At 45.2% G+C, this 22,688-nt stretch overlaps 2 protein-coding genes across 5 annotated transcripts; one reads left to right on the top strand and one right to left on the bottom strand.

Annotated features, from left to right (window-relative positions):
- Window positions 1–390: 390 nt before the first annotated feature.
- On the bottom strand, window positions 391–12,263 carry FOXM1 (forkhead box M1). 2 transcript variants are annotated; one of them, XM_037133946.2, is made up of 9 exons: window positions 12,020–12,263; window positions 10,115–10,663; window positions 9,357–9,508; window positions 7,487–7,678; window positions 6,479–6,607; window positions 5,761–5,805; window positions 5,069–5,138; window positions 4,709–4,884; window positions 391–2,399 (listed from the first exon to the last, which is right to left on the bottom strand). In XM_037133946.2, the coding sequence occupies exons 2-9, from the start codon at window positions 10,614–10,616 to the stop codon at window positions 1,374–1,376; spliced, it is 2,292 nt and encodes a 763-aa protein (XP_036989841.2). In that variant the 5' UTR covers window positions 10,617–10,663; window positions 12,020–12,263; the 3' UTR covers window positions 391–1,373. The 2 variants fall into 2 exon arrangements, with proteins under 2 accessions (XP_036989841.2, XP_036989842.2); XM_037133947.2 differs by having other exon boundaries at window positions 5,069–5,135.
- Window positions 12,264–12,315: 52 nt separating this feature from the next.
- On the top strand, window positions 12,316–22,148 carry RHNO1 (RAD9-HUS1-RAD1 interacting nuclear orphan 1). 3 transcript variants are annotated; one of them, XM_037133950.2, is made up of 3 exons: window positions 12,316–12,393; window positions 18,751–19,002; window positions 20,673–22,130. In XM_037133950.2, exons 2-3 carry the CDS (start codon window positions 18,835–18,837, stop codon window positions 21,234–21,236), a joined length of 732 nt encoding a protein of 243 aa, XP_036989845.2. In that variant the 5' UTR covers window positions 12,316–12,393; window positions 18,751–18,834; the 3' UTR covers window positions 21,237–22,130. The 3 variants fall into 3 exon arrangements, with proteins under 3 accessions (XP_036989845.2, XP_053518374.1, XP_053518367.1); XM_053662399.1 differs by lacking the exon at window positions 12,316–12,393 and adding an exon at window positions 16,393–16,505 and having other exon boundaries at window positions 18,751–18,960; window positions 20,673–22,148; XM_053662392.1 differs by lacking the exon at window positions 12,316–12,393 and adding an exon at window positions 16,400–16,505 and having other exon boundaries at window positions 20,673–22,131.
- Window positions 22,149–22,688: the final 540 nt, after the last annotated feature.

Below are 22,688 nucleotides of genomic sequence, written 5' to 3'. Positions count from 1 at the left end.
GGGCGGGACTTGCTTAGGGAGGCCTGGGAAGAAAAGCAGGGCAGGCTTTTAGGACTTGGGGTGGGAGTAGAAGTGGTCATGAGGTAACTGTAACCGGACCCATCCTCTCTTAATATTCTGGGAGGTATGCCCGCATGTCCTCCTTTCCCTTTTGGGGGACTGACTACAAGAACAGTAATGGAAAAGCTGCAGATTTCTGTGCTAGAAAGGCTGTGTGCCTGTGCAGGGTGTGGGGGATGATCCACACCAAAGCCCTTTGCACTCAAGTGCTTCATGTTGGCTTTAGGCCTTGCTCTACCATCTTAATCATCACCCACATTCTTTTCCAATCCCTCCTTATGCCATTGGGACCAGACACCAACACACCAGAGACTGACATTTCCACCCTGGATTTTATTGAATAGTAGTTACAGTAGTGTTTCTTGAGCTGGCTCACATGCATGTGATCAGCTGGGGCCTCGGGTGGCTCTCTGCAAAGCTACAGTGTATGCTAAAGAAGCCAGGCTGGCCAGGGCCCTTTTAGCTTTCTGAGGGCTTGGGCCAAGTTCCCATCAGTGCTAGTCTCTCTGGCATAATTAAGGACAGTATCAGAGAAATGTCCATGGGTGCACATCAGGGCCTGCACACTCTGCTTCAGATGTATCCATCCCCCACTCCGAATCCAACTCTTGATGTATTTATTACAAAGGACATTTTTACCAGGATTTCTAGTTGCAGGAAAGCTGACTTGGAAAGATGGGGAGTTGGGAGGGAGGGGCAATAACAGGGGCCCTGGCAAGGGATCTACTTGTCTGCGTGCTTACAGTAAAGGACTCGAGGCAGGTGCCTTGGGCCTGGAAGAAACCGTGCACTGCAGGTCCCCCCTTCTCTAGGAAAGGAAAGCCAGGAACAGAGGCAAACTGAAATTTCTGTCACCCTACCCACCTTCTGGTTGTCTGTAGATAATGATCTAAGGAAATAAGCTTGCATTTAAAATTAGAGGATAGCTTGGAGGATATGTACTATTTACAAGGGCACCCTCCAAGGAGCAAGGGAGACAAGACTGCTGGGCGCAGAATGCAAAGTTTTGGGAGTTCCTAATCTCTTTTCACCCCTGTTTCTGCTATGTCCACCCTTCAGCTCTTGCAGGGAGAGTGAGGAACCATTTTCTCTAGCAGAGCGTAGGGTGGCACAGAGTCTAGTCACCAGGGCCTCGAGGTTTGCAGAGGGCCCAATGGAAGCTGTGGCATGATGTCAGCCTTGGCATAGCCAGGGGCTAGAGGTGCAGATGGACAGTCTCTGCTTGCTGTCCTCACTCAGAGGCCAAGGATGGCCCAGCCACAGGAGTGCCCAGAAGAGTGGACAGCTTGAACAGCAAGGGTCAGGTCAGGTCTCTACCGCAGTTCAGGAGTGAACTGAGCCCAGCGGACGCTGTCAGGGCCCAGGGGGTCTTCCTCCGGGCCAGGGAAGCTGATGTCCAGCAGAATCTTGCTCAGGCTGTCATTCATTGTGTCCAGAACCAGGCCCTCTGTCAGGGAGCGGTTGGCTGAAAGACTGGCAACCTGTGGCTCGGGGGAGCCTGGCTTGGGGACTTCCCTATCTGAGGGTGAACAGCTGCTGAAGGGGCCAGAGTTGAGGTCAAAGGGTTCAGAATTGAGGAGTTCTCGGGGTGAGTCAAAGAGGGGGATACTTTTCAGTGGGGTGGCACTGAGATCCGTCAGCCCCAGGGAATCAGGTAGCGGTCCAAAGGCACCCTGGGGGATTCGCACTGGGCTGAAATCTAGCCCCTCGACTTTGGCTGGAGGTGTAAGCCTCCAGGATTCGGGTGTCAAGGGGAGGACAGATTTGCTTGGGGTAGAGGAGATGGGCAGAGTCTCCTTAATGGGTGTCTTAAAAGGTCCTCCCTCCTCCTGAGAGTAGTCAAACTGGGAGAAAGGCACAGAGGGCTCTGAGGGAACAGCGAGCTCTGTGGCTCGTCTTGAAGTCCCGGGGGCCTCTGAGAACAGCAGCTCAGGCTCATCCACACAGGGAGGCAGTAGGTGCTGCTTCCTCCGAGACCGGCTCATCTCCCTCCTCTCCCTCCGTTTAATCATGAGCATTTCAGAGACACAGTGGGCTGGGGACCTGAGCCCACTGTAGGACTTCTTGGGCCTTGGAGTGGGAGAGTGGGACAAGTCATCCCAGGATTGAGACAGGTCCTCTTTGACAGATGGGCATGGTGAGGGCCACTCTATCAGGGGCGGGCTCTCCACCTTCACAGGCCTCCCTAAGTGTGGCGCATCCTCTCTGGGCTGGATTTCCTCCTCCTTGACGGACTGAACTGGAAGTAGAGGAGACAGCCCTTCCCCAAGCAGGAGCTTCTCCTCTTTCACTGGCCCTGCCGTGGGCAGAGGGGCTATCCCCTCATCAGCTAGCAGCACCTGAAAAGGAAGCAGGGACAAGGTGAAAGGGAGCTCTTGAAGCCTTGGAATTCACTGGGTGAACCCAGTCACCAGGCAGGACATGAGATGATGGCTGAAATAAATGACATGCTGCTACCAATCCTCTTTTTCAAGTCATAAAAACTATTGTATATGAGAATATATGATGAAGGTGGTAATTCAATTACAGGGGAAAAGAGAGAGCATCTAATACGGTGCTGGCATAAGTCTCTAGCTGAGAAAACTAAAGTTTGGTGCCTATTTTATACCACATACAAAGACAAAAGAAAAATTAAAATCATACAAATCCTGAAAGAATCTAGGAGACTATATGTACAATCTGAGGGTGGGGTGACCTTCTTAACCAAGACTGGAAACCCAGAAGCTGTAAGAGAAAAGAGAGACGTATTTGACTATATAAAATTTTAAAATCTTACTGTGGCAAGAGAAACTACAAACCAATTTAGGAAACAAACAATAGAAGTAAAATAAAAATCTTAAACATAAAAGAAAAGGTTAACATTTTAATAACAAAGAACTCTTACAAATCATTAACAAAGCCCTATGAAAACTAGGCAATGTCCATGAACAAGCACCCCACAGTGAACAATCCCAAGCGACCAAACATAACGAGAAGGTGCTCACACTTAACTGATAAACAAAGAAATATGAAATAATTGTATGTGCATTAGACGGGCAAATATTGAAAAGATTAATAACATCAATTGCTAGCAAAGACACTGGTCTTGTCGTATATTGCTGGTGGAAATGTAAGTTATCACAGATTTTCTGGAAAGCAATCTAATAATATTTAGTAAAATTCAAAATGCCTCTTTACTTAGCAATCTCATGTCTGGGACTTTACCCCACAGAAATAAAAGCACTGGTAAGAAAATACTTGCAAAGATATTTATTGCAATGTTGTTCATAGGGATAAAACACTAGAAACAAAACATGCCCATAAAAGTGAAAGGGTTAGAAAAATTATGGCCCAGCCACACCGTGGAATACTGCGTGCCCATCAAAAGACAATGAGGTGGAGCTATGCCAAGTGACTTGGAAGAATTTCCATGAGGTAGGAAAGTATCTGCAATATAATCCCATTTTCATTGTTCTGTGTGTTATGTGTGTACAGATACAATGGCTGTGGCTATGGATGTATGTCTGCTACACTAAGTATGGATAAAATATGTAAGACGGCATAGTAAAGTGCCAATGTGGGTTATCTTGAGGAGCAGGGGTAATGTAGGTGAAGTTGGGGGAGGGGAAGTGGAGGGGAAGCAAAAATAAGGGGGTAAGGACTTAACGAAAACAAAATGATACACATGCTACAGTCACAATACTGTATGTATGTACAATTATGTGTGGTGTTATGTATAATTTTATGTATATTTTTAAAATAATTAAAAAAACCCCCAGCAAACTCAAGTCTCTAAACTCCAGAGCCCATTCTGTTTCCAACTCAGTGAAAGGGGTGGAGCCTTTTCCCTACTTTTTTACAGGTCAGCTCCTGCTCACAAAAACTACTCTAGAAGGCTAGGTCCGGATTTGGTAGCCCATCTAAGTACAGACTTAACTTACCTTCTTCACCTTCCTCTCACACTAGACCAATGATGCTTATTAACCTGGACAACCCTGCCCCCAGGGGCCTTTGGCAACATGTGGAGACATTTTCATTTAATTTTTACATTGGTTGGTGGGGAGGTGCTCCCGGCATCAAGTTGGGAGAGACAAGAGATGTCAGTAAACATCCTTCAGGGCACTTCACCCCAAGCAAAGAATTATCCAGCCCTAAATGTCAATAGTACGATGAAGGTGGTAATTCAATTACAGGGGAAAAGAGAGAGCATCTAATATGGTGCTGGCATAAGTGTCCAGCTGAGAAAAATAAATTTTTCTCAAGGCTGAGAAACTCCGAGCTGGACTGACAGGTTCACTCCACTATTACTGGGTACAAACTGGCACTTCCTGCCTCCATACTCTCTCCCCTCTTGTCTATTTACCCAAATCCACTTGTTTGTAAAAACCACTTCCTTTGAAAACACTTCCTGAACCACCCAGCCCATCTATCATAATGACCTTGTCTGAATTCTTATAAACTCATCAGTATGTAATGGGCTTTCTGACAATACTTACGTTGTAACCCAGATTCCTTTTTAGATTTCATAATGGTATTACATTTTCCTTTGTTTTTATGCCTTATCTACCCAGCTAAATTTATGAGCTTCTCCAGAACCACTTAGTAGAGTACAGCTGCAAGACATAGGCACAATGCACTTAATCCTCCAGGGAAAACAGAAGCCACTCACCTTGGGGGCAATACGGACTCGCTTGCTGTGGCGGGCAAGCTCTGAGCTCATGAGTGAAGCTGCTAGGGGCAATGGCACCCTTACTGAGGGTTGTAACACCAGTGGCTGGTTCACTGGGAACTGAATGGGTACCAGGTAGGAGCTGACCCGGGGTAGCAATGGCTTCATCTTCCTCCCTAGAAGGAAATAGGAGAGATAAGGGGTAGGGGTCCAGGGACATGTCCCTTCTGAGTCCCAAGAGCTGTGGTCTCCTTTGGATTCAGATCCCTTTGAGCTAGGTATAGAATCCTGGAGTCTGATCCTCTAAAGATATGCCCCCAGAACAAGGATTAGGCCTGAGGCCCACTCTCCCATACTAACGTGCGCCCAGTGGGAGTTCAGTTTTGATGGTCACATTCCGGCGGAGCTCAGGATTGGGTCGTTTCTGCTGCTGTGTGTGGCAGATAGGAAGAGAAAGAAACCTGGATTAATAAGGGGGGAGAAGGCAGGAGAACCCACTGGCTGCTCTGGTACCATGCGCTGAGCTCCCTGACAGCCCAGAAAGCAAAGCCGTTCTGGGAGGATGCAGGTGAGCGCTGCCACCGAGGTCTGGTTAGTGGGAAAGGTGGACAGCATGCAGATGTACAGTGGCAGGTCCCAACATCACATCCATGTGACCTCACCACCCCCATGGGATGCTGAAGCATGTAGCTCTATGAGTGGCAAAGAAAATGAAAAGAAATATGGCCTCCTGCTAGGCCTAAGCCATGTGCTGTGGATGCTGCTTGCACCAAACTTGTGGCATGTCCTCTTGCTATGCCCACTCTGCTGAGCGTACCTTTATCATGCTGTGTGAGGGGGGAGAAGTGGGCATGAGCCCTCTTCTGGGGAGATGAGAAGACAATCACAGACTTCCTCACTCCCAGAAGCTCGGGTGCTCTGCGTTTAGGGTTGGCAGTCACAAGGCCACAGGCTCCCTTCCCCTGCTGAGTCTTGTCCCTCTCCACTAAAGCCATGCCAAGCAGTGAAAGGAAAACAAGGCCAAGCCCCGAGCCAGAGGGAAAGACTCTTACTGATTCCAAGTGCTCGGGCGATTGTGGAGACCCTGGGTCCAGTGGCTGTGGCGGTCAGGCATTGTGGGAGAGAAATGAGATGAAGTTACAACCAGCATGGCCAACCAGTCTGACCACACTGGGAAAAACATCTATTCCTGCCTGATGCTGAGGACCATGCTGGACAACTGTCCCTCCCAGCAGAACAGTTATGGGCACTCTGAAATCCCAAAACAATCGCTTCTGAAGAGTTGTTCTGCTGGCTCAGTTTCTGGTCTCCAGCCTATAGAAGGGTTTTGTTTTTTTTCTCTTAAAAACAAACAAGTTTTCTTAGATTTCATAATAATCACCTGAGATGCTTGTTAAACACACATAATTCTAGGCCCATCCCAGGCCCACTAAATCAAAAGCCCCACAACAGGGGCTTGAGAAGTTGTGTTTTAACAAGCATCCCAGGCCGTCCTTCCCCACAGGGCAGGTAGGGAAACACTGCCCCAAGAAGTCCTCTTACTTGGATGCAAGCGGTCCTCTCCACGGCCTGGTCTGGCACTGAAGTGTAGCATCTGATATTTGTCAACTGTACTCAATTCAGTGAGATTTATGCAAATCACCCACGAGCTGGCTGCCTTCTAACTTTTCCCAGATCAGCTAAGATCATCCTGAGGACCAATTGTTTCCTCCTGAGGTGGATTTGCAACCTCCAACTCTGGCTCCATTTAGATGAAATCAGGACACTCACCTTAAACACCTGATCCAAGGTCAAGTAGCGATTGGCACTGGGGTGAATGGTCCAGAAGGATACCTTGCCATTGGCAGATGTCTCTCGAACGAACATGTCATGGAGAGAAAGGTTATGGCGAATGGAATTCTGAAAGAAGAGACAACAAGTAATCAACTACTTTAGATTCAGAAACACCACCATTGAAGTTTCCTAAGGGGAAACCAGCCTCAGATTTCATCCGCTGTAGCCAGTACAGGCTCTGACCAGTGTCCGACTCTCTCCCTGACCTCCGAGCTGTAGCGCCACCAGCCTCAGCCATAACCTCTCTGTCCTGTGGGGATAAAGGCCATTGCCATTTCTTAGGTGGAGGTTACAGAAAAGACCTGGATAGCTGTCAATGGCCTGGAAAGAGGACTGAGACTATGAAGCAATAATCAATAGCAAGATAGGTGAGTAAAGAAATTAAGAAACTAGGAAATTTAGTTGAGGTAAGGGGCTGAAGTGAAAGGCTCTCTGTGGGGAGAACAGAACAAGAAACTTTTGGCTCGGAGTTGAGTATCTGTCAGAGGACCTGAGCTGCGGCTCTGACATCGAGAGCCACAGGGACTCCCAGGCACCTCTGTGTTCCCATGTATAAGATGAAGATAAATCCCCTGCCTTATAGAAATATTACCTGACATTAGAGGCTCAAAGGCAGCACTGTTTTTAAAAGCTCTTTTCATAAAGCTACTTAGTCATTCCCACTGCTCTTCAATGTAGCACAAAAGCGGGCTTGGCACTACACTGAGGAGTCAATGGTAAACCTTAGGTAGTGACAGATGAAGTGGCTGCAGTGTTCTCATTGACGATGACGATTTTGTGGGACTCAGCAGGATTAAGTCCTAATCCGAAAGGTATGACTGTGTACAGTTTTAGCACCCTTTGCACTCAGCACTCCCTCACACCAGACACCAATTGCTGCACGTCTGTGGAGACCAACTGTCAGGCTAAAGCGACCTGAACCTGGATTGTTTTGGAACACGGTACCTTCCAGCCTGGTTTGGCCATGTGCTTAAAATAGGGGAAGTGGTCCTCGATCCAAGTGTAGATGTCTTTCAAGGTCATGCGCTTCCTCTCGGTGCTGTTGATGGCGAACTGTATCATGGCCATGTAAGAGTATGGGGGTCGCTCAGACACAGAGTCCTGCCAGGGTGTCGGTGGTCCTGGGGGCTCCTCAACCTGAGGAGGGTTGTGAGAAACCCGAGGGGAGGAGAAAGGGAATGACAGAAAGAGTTCGCAGACCTCCTCTAGCCCACCTTGAAGAACATTCCCTAGAGAAACCTCTTATCCCATAAAAATCACACTAGAAACAAACTCATCTGAGATCAATACTCCATGGAATAAAAGCTTAGAATTAGAAAGCATCTTAGAGATGGTCCAGTCCAGTCCCAATTTTCTGTCTTCATTCATTTTGTTGAAGATATTGTCCAAAGAGGTAGTTGAAACCTCTCAGAAAAGTTTGGGTATATGTTATGATTTTTAAAACAATGATTTTACCTAAAACCACACCCATTTTCCAGACCTTGGGGGCCAAGGTCTTAGTTCAATCCTTTCTCCTGATGTGATGTGAGTAAACCCATCTTCTTTCAATGTTTGTGTGACAGAAATATTTTTGAGTACAGGAGAAAAAAATGTCTGCAAAGGATACATTTGACTACATCTTAGGCAAGTATCTGATTCACATTTTAAAATACTAATGTTAAGCCCTGGCTGGTACAGCTCAGTGGCTTGAATGCTAGCCTGTGAACCAAAGGGTCGCAGGTTCAATTCCCTGTCGGGGAACACCCCTGGGTTTCGGGCCAGGTTCCCTGGCATGGGCCATATGAGACGCTCCCTTCCCCTCTGTCTAAAAATAAATAAATAAAATATTTTTAAAAATAAAAATAAAATATTGTTAATGTGAATATTTATTCATATTTTAAAATATTAAGCTTTAAAAGTAAATAAAATATTGAGCTTTCTTATATTTATAAGTTTGTGTATTTACTAATATATGTATATAAGGTTTGTATTTATATATTTATATAAATAACTTTATAAAGTACATAAGTTTTAAGTGAACAGCTCAATTTTTATGAATGTGTATATCCATGTAAACATTCACTTTTAAAGTCTGTGAAATGAACCCTGGCTGGTGTAGCTCAGTGGATTGAGCGTGGGCTTGCTAACCAAAGGGTTGCCTGTTCAATTCCCAGTTGGGGCACATGCCTGGGTTGTGGGCCATGTCCCCAGTTGGGGACACATGAAGGGAAACCACACACTGATGTCTCTTTCCCTCTCTTTCTCTTTCCCTTCCCCTCTCTCTAAATAAAATCTTAAAAAAAAAAAAAAGTCTGTGGAATGAATGATTAAAAGGACTATACAATAGAATCTAGGTATGCAGCAACTGTGAAAAACCACCTCAGGCTACATAATTGGGTCAAATCAATTTAGATTGCTGCAGAAAAATTTAAAATTCACATCTAACGCACTTTATTTTCTATTAGTATAACTTCTAAGAAAACTATCTGGTTAAAAATGCTGTATTCCGTTCATATTGTTGAGTTGCTCTTTTAAAGTTTAAGTGGCTTTCCAAACTAAGAGCTCCTCACCATTTCCTGAATACCTACTAAGGGTGGAGTACTAGACTCAGTGCTAATGGAACAGAGAGAGCCAGAGGAATCCGCCCTCAAGCAAATTTCCCAGACTGAAGAGAAAGATCTCCAGCAGAATTGTAGCTCAAAAGTTATACAGAATTGTGCTGAGTGCTAATAGCAGCACTTGGAAGTTCTGCTGCACAGGCCACTCGATCCACTTCCCTTCTTAGAAGTTCCCTGCAGGGGCTCTGATTTCCCTAGTGAGTGACAGAACAGTTCACCTTGTCCTGACTCTCCTCCAAGTGCAGATTCTCCTTTTCCTCCATCTCTTGCTTGATGTTGCAGGGACCCAGTCCGTCAGAACTCATCTTTCCAAGCCACTGGATGTTGGTCAAGCTGTTGTTAAGAGTGCAGCCTGTTGCCTCACCGCCAGCTAGAGGGGAAATAATCCAAGATGTCATTTAGCTGTCTAGGCTGATGCCCCATGGGCCCACTGAGATTGGTGCTTCAGGAACCACCTCTCCAAGTGCTCTACCTTCAGAGACAAGGGAATACATGCTGTGGCCCTCAGGTACTCCATGCCACTATGGATCTCAGGAGAAATTCAGGGGCATAGTTTAAGGTGCATTTCAATCTGGACCACATTGAGCCTTAGAGATCAGTCAAAGCAACCTTAGAAAAGAGTTATTCAGTATCTACACAGAGAAAACCACTTTTCCTCCTCATGCTTCATTCAGTGTTCTCTTTTATTAAGATGGAGAAAAATTCCTACTTCTTTACACAGTCAATTAGAAGGATAAACAGAAACAATAAAGAAACCTTTTTCCAATATCTTAAAGAAGGCAATTAGGAGCCCTAAATAATAATTACAAACCTTTGGACATTGCCCAAAGGATCTGGGTCAAGGTTTCAGAATGACTTTCCTCTGGTTCAGGATACATGCCCATCTATTGTAGGCATCAACATGACTACTATGGCTACCTTGCCACCAAAGGGGAAAGGCTAAGCTCCTCAAACCTTTGCCTTGCAGACCACATACCACAGTTCTCCCATCTCTGCCCGAGAAGGGCTCCTGGTGGTCTAGGAAGATTCATATCTGTAGAGGCAGGTTTCGGTCCCAGGGTCTCAGTGACCACTTCTGTACTCTTGTGATCATTGCTGGTTTGGGTTTGAGGCTGGGGGTCTGGAGGGTGAGTGGGGGCTCCTCCACAGCTGATGAGGATGAATTTGTTGGGCCCATTGCTGCCACTCTCTTTTCCTTTGGCAGTCAATGCTGTGATGATGCTCTGGATATTGGCATTGTTGGGGATCACCACCACTTGGGTGTTGGGCATGGTGGGGTGGTTAATAATCTTTATCCCGGCTGGAAACTTGCAAGAGGAGGACTGTGCCAGCTCCTTGGAGGCCTGTGCTTGACTAGGCTCTTTTTGGGCAGGGGGCCTCTTAGGCTCCTCCTCCGCTGTTTCACCTGGGCCATTTTGACCAGGAAGGGGCAGCCTCCGTCTTTTAAGAATCAGTGGCCGATGGGGGCTGGTTTTCATTGTGAATCTGTGCTCTCACTCTCCATTGAGAATCACAAGCATGGACCCTGGAAAGTGCAAGGAACAGCAGAAAGAGAAATGTTAGGATAAGGAAGTTCTGTTAGAGAGAAGTATTCCTCTTCCTATGACCAGGAGCGGGAGCCCACAGGGTAAAAGAGAAGCTGCTCACGTCAAGGCGAAGCTGAGCAGATGGTACACTGCGTAACAGAAGGGAGTCCCATTCGTTTCACAGGCTGTTATACTTGCAATGTGCTGCCAACAATGTGCTAAGGTGGTTGTGTAATGTTAAAAAATAGTTTTATCTAACAATTTGTGCTTTGTTGATTAAAAAAAATATTTTATTTATTTATTTTTAGAGAGTGGGGAAGGGAGGGAGAAAGAGAGGGAGAGAAACATCAGTGTGCCAGAGCCTCTCACACACCCCCAAATGGCAAACGCAGGCATGTGCCCTGACTGGGAATCAGACTGGAGACTCTTGGTTTCATAGGCCAGCACTCAATCCACTGAGCGATACCAGCCAGGGCTGTGCTTTGTTGATTTTAATAGATATATACTATACTCTACCACTATGTAAAATTGTGTAATCTTATTTAGAGATACTTTGACAAAGGAACAGGTTGTCCTTTTTTTAGGACATCTGATATCACCCTAAAAATGACTGTCACACTCATGACATTTGCCAACTGCTTCAAGTTCTCAGGCCCTTATCACTCTTGACTTCTCCCTTTCCTTTATATCTAGGTGTCCTTTACCTTCAAATCTCAGTTTTACGTCCATCTCCCATCTCACCAAGACTCTCTCTCTCCCTCATCAATAGTAGATACTATTATCCCCCCCCCCCCAAAGATATCTTCTAAGGCTTAATTCTCCCTTCTAATCTCTGACCAGCATCTTCCTATCATTGCCAACACTTTAGCCCAGGAAACTTCTGGAATGACTCCTCTGACCCACCCCCATCCTGACCAGGGTTCTCAAAAACCAGAAGGGTCCTTTAAGAGGCTGGAGTGGAGGCAGTGTGGTTTAATGGTGAGAGCATCTGGAGGCAGAGGACTGTGCAGGCAGGTCTGTCTTTGGCTTAAAGCAGAGTCAGCTCGGCCTTCATCACAGCCACAGTCTGCCTAGGAGGAAAGTAGGCCACCTCAGCCCTCTCCAGGCTGCAGGCAGGGTGCAGAGGTCAAGTATCCAGGTAAAGTCAAGGGGTGCTTTGAGAAAGAAATGACAGGCTAGGGGGTTGGATGCAGGAAATATTTGCACCCTCGCTCAGACCGTCTTATTGAGTGGCCTCAAACCTCCACTCTTGTCCCGCGCCCTGCTGCTAGACCCCCTGACCGAGGCACCCGAGACCTTGCTCCCTGCCTGCGCCAGGACCCGGCCTCAGCCTCCATACCTCGGTTCCCACTCACCTCCGGACTGCAGTCGCGATCGCTGCTGGACTGTGGCTCCTAGGGTGGGCTCCGGGCTCCTCAGACCTGGGGGCCGAGCCAGGGTGTCGGACAGGGACTCGCGCCAGGCCTGCCGGGTCCCCGGAGATGCGGGAGGGGTGGGGAATCCCGGGGGATCCCTGGAGGGGAGGGGTCCCAGGCCCGGGGCCGGGGGCCAGGGGTGGGGTCGAGCACCGGAGCTTTCAGTTTGTTCCGCTGTTTGAAATTGGCGCCGGCGGAGCGTTGCTGTCACGTGAGGGAGCGTCGCCAATCGGCGCCGGCCCTTGTCTCCGGGTTCCGGCGTCGAACTCGGCTCGGCCCCTGTAGCAGCCAGCCGCCAAGACGCTGCAAGGCTGGTAAGGCGGCTGGGCCGGCTTGTGGGTAGGGAGCAGCGGTGGGAGTCTGGGAGGGCGCGGGCCTGATGCCCGCGGGTCTCCGGCAAGGGTGGGTCAGCGGGGACCTCGGGAAACGGCGGCGGCTGGGGCCCGCTGTCTCTCGTGCAGTGCTCTCGCTTCCTTGATCACTCCAGAGACCCTCCTCCTCGCCTCCCTGGAGATCTTTCTACCTTTTCGATGTCTACCCTGGTTGATTTCCTTCCTGGGGAAACTTGTATACCATGTACCAAACGACCGAAGATCGTCTAATTCCTCCGACCAGATTGAGGGTCTCTGAGGGCAGTATATAATCTTACTAAAGTTTCCAACAGCTTTTTAAGAATTGCACACCTTACCTCAGCTCCAAATCTTCAAATACTGATCTGTCTCATCCACCCCCGCCCCCGACCAAAGTCAATTTTCTATATACACTAAAGTACTTTGTTAACTTATTCAACAAATTTTATTGAGCACCTACTAGTAGGTGCCAGGCCCTGCTAGGACGCCATCGTAGAGGAGAAAAGAGGCAGGACAAAGGTTTTCCAAGAATCAAAAAAGCTAGTGGAGGGTTATAGCTGCGAAGTGAGAAATTAGAGGTCAGTGGTAACTGAGTACCCCAATAAGATCTTGCTGTAGGTAGGCCACGAAAGCCTTTTCTCAGGAACTAAATCTTGGTAAGATCTGATATCTTTATGCAAAAAAAGAGAAGGAAACCCTCAAAGCAAAGGGATTAAGGTGTGAAAGCTATGTGGCAAGAGGGAGTGTGGTGAGTAGGAGTCTGAAGAACCTCTGAGGAGCTTGAACTGAGACCTGAATGAATGTGGTGTGAGATGAAGGGAGGTCTGCAGGAAGCAGGACCTTAGTCCAAACTAAGGAGTTGGTCCTTATGCAAAACTCAAAAATTTTAAGCATAAGTGAGTCAATATCAGACGTGCGTTTTTTTTCTTCAGCTAAGACAGAAGAGATGATTTATTGTACACGTTACATTCATCCACAACTGAGAATAGAACCAGTTCAGAATGTCACAGGTCCAGGACAAAGGACCACTAGGGACTGGTTTTGTAAGAGCAGGGTGGGTCTCTCAAAAGGTTGTCACAGTGATCAGACTACTTGTATTTTCTAGATTTATTGAGAAGTTGTCGATAGCAGGCCTGCAGTCCAGCATTTTGTGCCAGTGTCCCTGGCCTCTGGCCTCACTTATTTCTGCTCCTGTGGCTTTCATGGGTGCATAAGCTAGCGGTTTACTTGGACCTCTGCCTCTTTTGCGCCTCAGCTGGCGCATTCACTTCTTCCTCTACTTGGCTGTAATGGTGCAGTTTCTAAGATGGTGCTAAGGTTGAACCAGATGTGCATTTTTGAAAGGTCTCTGCAGAGGGTGCCAGAGTAATTAGAATAGAGCAGTTAGGCTATTATCACATTTATACAAGCCAGAATTGTCAGAACTGAAGGGTGATGAGGAGAGACAGGGAGAGAGACAGAAAGGGGGAAAAGCGGTCTTATTGAAGACACATTTAAGAAGTGCTGGGTCTGATGGGAGAGGGGAAGGGGAAATACCAGGGTTTCTGGATGCGTAACTGGATGAATGATACCATTCCCCTGGAAGATAGTCACTTTTGTGGTGGAGGTACAGGGGAAATGATCATGAATACAGTTTTAAACATGTTAAGTTTGAAGTGCATTTGAGACATCTAGTTGCTATCAAATAGGCAGTGGGGTATATGGGTCCCAAGTGTGGAGAATTTAAACGGAATATATAAATACTTAAGTCATCTCCATCTAAGTGGTTATTGAAATGGGAGCAGTTGATTGCCTAAAGAAGGTGTAGAGTGTGAGGAAGGCTCCAGAGCACAGCCAGAGGGAAAGGCCTTAGAAAACAAAGGGAACTTGATCTCTAATTACAGAAGAAAGAGGATGGATGCAGATATATGCAGATTTGCATGATTTCTGGAAAGTGTATTAACCTTGATGTCTCTCCTGTAATCTTTGTGCAGTAGGAAATAGGTCATTTGTTGAGAGAGAAGGAGAGTTCTAAAGTTTTAAGAGAGTGGAAAACTTGCCAGGTAATCTTTGTGGAAAACGAGTTCCTGCATAAACAGTAGAATTGTTGCTCAACATAGTGTCCACTTGAGGCTAGTTAGTTTTAGCACTTCTCACTGGAGTCATTGCCACCACTATCACCCCTGCAGTACAGCCTTCTCACTGGGCTCTTGCTTCCTTCCTCACCCCTCCTCCCAACCCCCCCTTTTCTTACAAAGTGCCTCCAATAAACTCTTTTTTTAAAATTCTCACCCAAGAATATATTTATTTTAATTTTTAAAAATCCTCACCTGAGGACATCTTTTCATTGCTTTTAAGAGAGAGAAGAAGGGAGAGAGAACTATTGATGTGAGAGAGAAGCATCATTGGTTGCCTCCTGTATGTGCCTGGACCGGGGATTGAATCTGCAACCTATGTATGTGCCCCGACTGGAAATCAAACCTGCAACCTTTTTGGAGCACGGAACAATGCTCCAACCAGTTGAGCCACATGGCCAGTGCTCAAGTTAACTTTTCAAAGTGTAAATCAGATTATGTTACTCCTCTGTCCAGAACCTTTCAGTGGCTTCCTGTCACATTAGGAATAATCAAATCCAGAGTCCTTAACCTTACTGATGAAGCCCAGTGTCACATGGATTGCTCCTTGTCTCTCAGTACTCTCCAGTGCAGCTCTGCTGACGTTACTGTTTCTTGAAGAGTCAGACATAACCCCACCTTGTGATCTTTGCACTTATCATTCTCTCAGCCTGGACTATTCTTTGCTCACATCTTTCTACTGTTTGCTTGTCTTCCTCTCTTCATTCATGTCTTTGCTCAAATATCACTTTTTCAGATAGGCTTTCCCTGACAATCCTGTCTAACATAGGGGTCAGGTTTTGTTTTTTTTTTTTTAAAGATTTTATTTATTTATCTTTAGAGAGAAGGGAAGGGAAGGAGAAAGAGAGGGAGAGAAACATCAATGTGTGGTTGCCTCTTGTGCGCCCCCCACTGGGCCCCTGGCCTGCAACTCAGGCATGTGCCCTGACTGGGAATTGAACTGGTGACCCTTTTGGTTCCTAGCCCATGCTCAATCCACTGAGCTACACCAGCCAGGGCTTTCCTAAAATGTTAGTTTCTTGAGTGTAGAGACTTTTTCTTTTTTTCCGTACCTGTATCCACCTAGTGACATAAGTCAGAGGATGTTATTTTTGCTGTTGCTGTTGACCAAAAGAAAGAATCATGAAGGTAGAGTGGAACCAATCTACCCCGTTATGTGACTTTCTAGGTCTAGCATGCTCAGCTGCACCTCCGATTTACCTCTCTACCTATCACATTCGTGGGGCTTCTGTCCCACCCTCACGATGATGAACCTGTTCATAAAGTTGATCTGGTTACTCAATTCAGTGGGTACTTTTTCTGACTTTTTATTACTTTCTGGGTCCTGTTGTCCCTGCCTCTGTCTCCAGCCTCCCATCTCCACTGATGGCCCAGGTTCAGGCCTCATCATTTTTCACTTAGGTTACACAGGCCCTTCCTAAAACTGGCCCTCCTACTTCCAGGGTACTTGTTTTCTCTTTTCACACTGTTGCCAGGATGATCTGTCCAAAAGACAAAAAGCAAACAAAAACCAATTATGGTATATATGAGACAATTGAAAATTTGAACATTTCTGAATGTTTCATAATATTAAAGAATATGTATATATACATATATATGTTGTGTTAATGGTAATGATGTAATGACTGGGAATGTTATATTCAAATAATACAGAGGTAGAGGGTGTGGATGGGTCAGGATTGGCCATGTGTTGATCGTTGTTGGATCTGGGAGGTAGGTAGGCTCATATTATTTAGTCTATTTTTGTGTATGTTCAAAATCATCTGGGTGAAAAGTTAAAAAAATCCAAGTGTGGACATTCCTTAAGACTTCCGCCAAGATGGAGGCATAGGTGGAGACGTTGTGCTTTCTCACACAACCAAGTTTACAGACAACTAAATATTAGCAACAGAAAACACAGCCAGAACACAGAAAATTGAACTTTTTGGAAGTATGATAACAACAAATTCTTCAGCCTGACCGGTAAGAGGGGCGAAACCAGCAGCTGTGGGAGCGGGGTTGCACAGGAAAACTCGGTCAGACAAACTCAGGCTCCAGGAACCCAGGTGCAGGGTTGGACCTAGTAAGCGACACAGCAAGCGACTGCGGGGAAACAGCGAGGGAGCAGGGCTGCGGGTTGACTGTTGCTTCGCATTCGTGCGCAGATAGACAAGCGAGGGAGTGGGCGGTGAGACTACGGGACTGAGCAGGCCCCACGGGACTGAGCAGGCCCCACGGGAGCGTCAGCAGAGGGCGCCGCCATTTCCCCACTCTGACCCCGCCTCCACATATAGCGTCACAACCCAGCGACCTGGGAGTCCTAGGCTCCGCTCCTCATACTTAATGGGCACAAACAGACCAAAATGGCTCAAGAAGACCTCAAAGCCCCAGAGCCTATAAATCTAAGCGATGAAGAAATAGCAAAACTCTCAGACGCACAGTTTAAAACACTGGTGATCAGGATCCTCACAGAACTGGTTGATTATAGCCACAAATTAGACAAACATATGAAGGTGAAACTAATTGAAATGAATGGAATTGCACAGGAAACCAATAGCAATGAAAAGGAAACTGGGACTTAAATCAATGGAGTGGACCAGAAGAAAGCAAATAATGGCCAAACAGAAAAGAGTCAAGAAGCAAGAATTCAAAAAAATGAGGAGAGTCTTAGGAACCTCCAGGACATCTTTAAACGCTCCAACATTTGAATTCTAGGGGTACCAGAAGGGGGAAAGGAACAGCCACCAGTGGAAAACTTATTTGAACAAATAATAAAGGAGGATTTCCCCAATCTGGCAAATAGACTTCCAGGAAATCCAGGAAGCTCAGAGAGTACCAAAGAAGTTGGACGCAAGAAGGAACACACCAAGGCACATCATCATTACATCAGCCAAGATTAAAATGGAGAGAATCCTAGAAGCAGCAAGACATAAGGGGACAGTCACCTACAAAGGAGTTCCCATCAGACTGTCACCTGATTTCTCAAAAGAGACCTTACAGACAAGAAGGGGCTGGAAAGAGGTATTCCAAGTCATGAAATCCAAAGACCTACAACCAAGATTGCTCTAACCAGCAAAACTTTCATTTAGAATGGAAGGACAGATAAAGTGCTTATCAGATAAGATCAAATTCAAGGAGTTCGTCATCACTAACCCCTTATTATATGAAATGTTAAGGGGACTTACCTAAGAAAAAGAAGATAAAAAAAGATGAACAGTGAAAGGACAGCAAACTCACAGTTATTAACAACCACACCTAAAACAAAAGCAAACTAAAAGGACAGCTAGATCAGGAGTGGAAACATAGAAATGAAGGTCTCAAGGAGGGTTAGCAACAGGGGGAGTGGGAGGAGGAGAAGGGGGGAGAAGGTACAGAAAATAAGTAGCATAGACAGTAGATAGAAAATTGATGGGGGGGCAAGAATAGTATGGGAAATACAGAATCTAAAGAACTTGAGACACATGGTCATAAACTAAAGGGGGAATGGTTGGGGAGGGGTGTGCAGGGTGGAGGAAAATGAAGGGGGCAATAGAACGACTATAATGGCATAATCAATAAAAATAAACTTAAAAAAGTGAAAATAAAATAACAAAAAAAAAGAAAAAAATCCAAGTGTGATTGTATCATTTTGTTTGAAATTCTTCACTGACTACTTAGGCTAAAATCCAAACTGATCTGGTACACCTGGTTTTTCTGAACTAACCCTGACCTTATGTCCAGTCTCATTTTTGTAATTCATCTTTTCATACCCTGTGTCCAGCTACATGTGGTCTGTGATTCCCTGAATTCATATGCTCCTTCATGTCACTGTGCTTTGTTTGTGTTACTCCTTAGCCTGGAGTGCCCTCCTCCCTGCTTTTCGGCATTCTCTTGCCCTTCTTAGCTCGGATAGGTGTCAATTCCTCTAGAATGCCTCCCCTGGAGTGCAGGCGTTGGTCCCGTTATTGTAATAGTCTCCTGCTGCTAGACCCTCAGCTCTTGGAAACAGAGACAGTCTGACCTCTGTGTCTCTACAAGTGCTTCGCACTCAGTAAATGATGTTGTAGACTAAATTCCGAGCACATGCTCACTCAAAAAGTGTTCATTGAACAACTGTTGAATAAACTACTATGTTTTAACTTGGTGTAGGTTAGGAAGGTGCACTCCCCAGAGCTTTTGGTAGAGTGGTAAGTTGAGAGTAGCACTGGCTAACAGAATATGAAAAAGAGTTTTTGTTTCTCTTCTGCAGGTATGGGTTGGAATTGGAGCCTCTCCCTGTACTTGACTACAAACAACACCATGTGGTTACTAACTGCTCTTCACTCACCTATTGATGCCTCCCAGAAAAAAATGCCGCCAAACGTCCCGGAAAGCCCAACTGCAGTTTCACCAACAGCCACTGGAGGGCTCCAAACACCAATATGGATCTCCGCAGCTTCCCATCACCCACACTAGACAGGTGCCCAGCAAGCCCATTGATCACACCACCATCACTTCCTGGGTAGGCTATGGGATTCTTACTTTGACTGTTACTCTGTTAGGCAACTCAGATCATTGACTTGTCTGCCCCATGAACCAGGGCCTCCAAAGGATAAGATTCATGGCCCCACAGATAAGGAGGCAATATACTCTTTCTGTCTGTTGTCAGCCATCTCTTCTGGTATGTCTCCAAGTTCAAGCTGAAAAGTAAGAAAAGTCCAACTCGAGTTGGTTGGAACTGGAGTCTTGCCCCCCACCCCCACATCCCACATTCATATGAAAGTGTTTAGTATAAAAGTTTCATTATCCAGTAGCTGGGTGAGACAGCCAGATAAATGGCAGAACTAGTAAAAAATTAGATTGTTTCCTGAGCTTCATGGAAGAAGTATTTAGCTAAGTACTCTTTACTGTTTGATAGATTGAACCTCGAAACCCTGCAACCCCCCCCCCCCCCCCCCCCCCCCCCCAAATAGTATATTCATGTTTTAACAGTTTAAAAGCGCTGGGAAGAGAATATAGCCACTACATGTCTGGGAAGTAGTATAGTAAAAGGACCAGACAAAAGCATAAAATCTGCTTAGGAGTGCTTCATAAATATAATTTGTTCAGGATTGCTGAGGAGAACCATAATACTTGTTTCATAGTTGTGAAGAAACTTAAATGTTAAGCTCCTGTGGATGAGAAGAGGAATAAACATTTACTGAGAACTCATCATACGCCAGGTCCTGTGCTACTTGCTTTCTATCCACAATCTCCCTATTCTTGCATTCAGTCTTAATGGGGGGACTTTGTGCAGGCCTTCTGCTAGGTGCTGGAGTCAGTGGTAAGTAAGACTGCTTGTCTCTGCCCTCAAAGTTTAAAGATATACAAGTTGCAGCTGTATGGTGTAATAAAAAGAGGCATTATCCCCTTTCTTACGTAGGAGAAAACTGAAAGCCAGAGACATTGCACAGATTGCCCAAAGCTCATATTGCTTTCTGTTAATGCCCCATTAGACAGGTATTTTTGTTTTGTATCCCTTATAATAGTGGGTCCCATTTAGGATTCTAGTATCTGGTCATTGTATATTTTTGGTTGGCTAAAAAGTTCATCTAGTTTTTTTCCATAAGATGGCTCTAGTAGCACTTAGTTGTCTCTAACTTCATTTGAAACATTTTTGTTAGATTGTATTGTGACAGCTGTCATGTCAGTGTGCATTCTTTTAAAAAGTTATCAAAATTGGCAAATTTTTGTATGACCTTTTTAATATTGAAAATTGAAGAAAATATGCAACATTTTCAGCATATTACGCTTTATTATTTCAAGAAAGGTAAAAACACAACTGAAATGCAAAGAGAGATTGTTCAGTGTATGGAGGAGGTGCTGTGACTGATTGAATGTGTTAAAAATGGTTTGTGAAGTTTCATGATCGAGATTTCTTGCTGGGCGATGCTCCATGGTTGGGAAGACCAATTGAAGTTGATAGTGAGCAAATCGAGACATTAGTTGAGAACAATCAGTGTTATACCATGGGGGAGAGAGCTGACATACTCAAAATATCCAAATCAATAAAGTTATTGGTGAAAATGAAAACTGTCTTTTATTTTATGGAAAAAACTAAACAGACTTTTTGGCCAACCCAATAGCTTCTTCCTTTAGGTTTGGACTTGATATGTGGCTCTTCTCACCTTTTCTTTTTTTTTAAATCCTTAGGTATTACCACAGTTTGATACAATAGTAGATAGCTGGTTCCCACCCAACAGGAGATGGAAACATCATCATCAAGACCAGTCAAGACATGCAAGTCGAAAATCTACCACCTCCAAGTTTGCACATCTAACATTTGAGAGTCCACAGCCTTCTTCCAGTTCAACCACACTTGGAAGCCCCTTAGTCCAGGACTGTCCCAATCATTCAGAAAAGGATACTTCCAGAAGGGCCTTAGCTCCAATCCTGAGTCCTCAAAGCTGTGAGGAACTGTCAGCACATGCACTTCAAAACTTACCTTATATGTTTATTGTACCTGATATCCAGACCCCAGAGTCATCTTCTGTGAAGCAGGTGCCTGTTCCCCCAGATCAGAGGGAAAACAGCCTGCCAGGCTGCTCCCCTCACACTAGCACTCCTGAAAGCCCAGAGCCTGGGGCAGTTCTGGTTAAAGACACTCCTGAAGAGAAGTATGGTGTAAAGGTCACTTGGAGGAGACGAAAGCACCTGTTTACTTATCTCAGGGAGAGAGGGAAGCTGAACAAAAGTCAGTTCCTTGTGAAATACTGATGGGATTTCTCAGACATCAGTAATCTCAAGAAATTGATTGCTGGTCTTCATAGAGTTGGTAAAGTCATTTTTTTCTGAGTCAGAAGAGTACATCAATAGAACAAAGTAAAAATAACACTAATAATATCAATAGAAAAAAGGCATTTTAGCCAGAGCCTTGGAGTCATAAGGGAATTCAGTTCCCAGATTTGCTTTTTAAAATACAGTTTTTAGTGTTACAGACAGTTCACTTTATATTTTTCTTGTATGAACCGTTAACATTTTTAAAATATCCTGTAGTAACTGTTTAAGATGTATATAAATAAATGGTTGCAGAAAGTTTTTAGAGAACTCTTCTTGCCAATAATGAGGCAACATTGCCACCTCCACTAAAGTTCTTTCTTAATTGCATGCTTTAACCAGTAGTCATTAATCCTTTAATCACCATGTTCAAACTAATGCATTCTAAATTTTTGAGTGCCAACTCTGGCAGGCTCAGTGGCAGCTTCCTCTATGACTCAATAGTTGGGAAAAAAGCAAAGCAAACTTTGACTTTATAGTTGAACTGCCATCTGTGCAACCTTGGCTCTTCAGCTGAAAGGCAAGAGGAAGAAAGGGCAGCAAGCCCTGTTTTAGTGACTACAGTAGAATCCAGGAGGTAAAGGGGCCGTGGGTAAGTTGCTTAGGTTTGCTGTTTTGATTTTTTTTATTTCCAACCAAAGAAATCTGTAAATATTAAATAGTACAGCAAAATGATTTCTTGGAGTAACTTTAAAATTTATGTAAATAAATGTGGAAACTTTTCAGAGAAACTACTTAATGTAATGTAGGACTGCCCAGTCAACAAAATATCTCCATTGTCCTTTCACCAGTGCAAACAGCATCTCATTCAACTCCATTCCCTTAAATTTAAGAACCTAATTCTGTGTCAGGTTCAGGCCAAGCTAGACAAGCAAAAATTATTCTGTTTATTTTATAGATGGGGATTTGTAGCACAGATAATGAGCCATGTTTAGGGTCACACTGTGGAGGCTGACCTAGCCAGTGCAATGCTCTGCTCTCCTAGCTTGGGTCAAGTTCTAGGCCTCTTAGAACTTCAAAACCAGTCCTACCTGGTGTGGCTCAGTTGGATCATCAGCCTGTAGCTGAAGGGTTGAAGGTTTGACTCCTGGCCAGGGCACATGCCTAGGTTGCAAGTTCCATCCCCTGCCCAGGTGCTTATGGGAGGCAAGTAATCCATGCTTCTCTTTCACATTGATGTTTCCCTTTCTAAAAGCAAAGGAAAACTCCTCAGATGAAGATTAAAAAAAAAAAAAAAAAAAGAAGTAGAAATGTAAGCCCAATGTGGAAACAACTTTGACCCTGGAATCCTATAAGCTAAACTGACTGCAATAACTTTTTTCAGCACTTTTCTAGGTGTTATAATGTAAGTTGGTGGTGAGAAGGGACCTGATGGTTGGGGACAAGATTTAT

This window comes from Artibeus jamaicensis, unplaced genomic scaffold (assembly GCF_021234435.1).
Source record: "Artibeus jamaicensis isolate MK-2021 breed Jamaican fruit bat unplaced genomic scaffold, CSHL_Jam_final contig_1028, whole genome shotgun sequence".
In the NCBI taxonomy this organism is placed as follows: Eukaryota; Metazoa; Chordata; class Mammalia; order Chiroptera; family Phyllostomidae; genus Artibeus; species Artibeus jamaicensis.
The sequence above is the reverse complement of the archived record's forward strand: the minus strand, read 5'-3'. Positions and strand labels throughout refer to the sequence as shown.

What these genes read in the sequence shown, in the direction of transcription:
- FOXM1 (XM_037133946.2), bottom strand. Translation starts at nt 10,616, where the DNA reads ATGAAAACCAGCCCCCATCGGCCACTGATTCTTAAAAGACGGAGGCTG. An exon ending in TGGCCAAACCAGGCTGGAAG is followed by an intron (nt 6,608 to 7,486) that starts GTACCGTGTTCC and finishes CTCTTCTTTCAG; the next exon opens with AATTCCATTCGCCATAACCT. An exon ending in TGAACTCCCACTGGGCGCAC is followed by an intron (nt 4,885 to 5,068) that starts GTTAGTATGGGA and finishes ATTTCCTTCTAG; the next exon opens with GGAGGAAGATGAAGCCATTG.
- RHNO1 (XM_053662392.1), top strand. Translation starts at nt 18,835, where the DNA reads ATGCCTCCCAGAAAAAAATGCCGCCAAACGTCCCGGAAAGCCCAACTG. An exon ending in ACACCACCATCACTTCCTGG is followed by an intron (nt 19,003 to 20,672) that starts GTAGGCTATGGG and finishes TTAAATCCTTAG; the next exon opens with GTATTACCACAGTTTGATAC.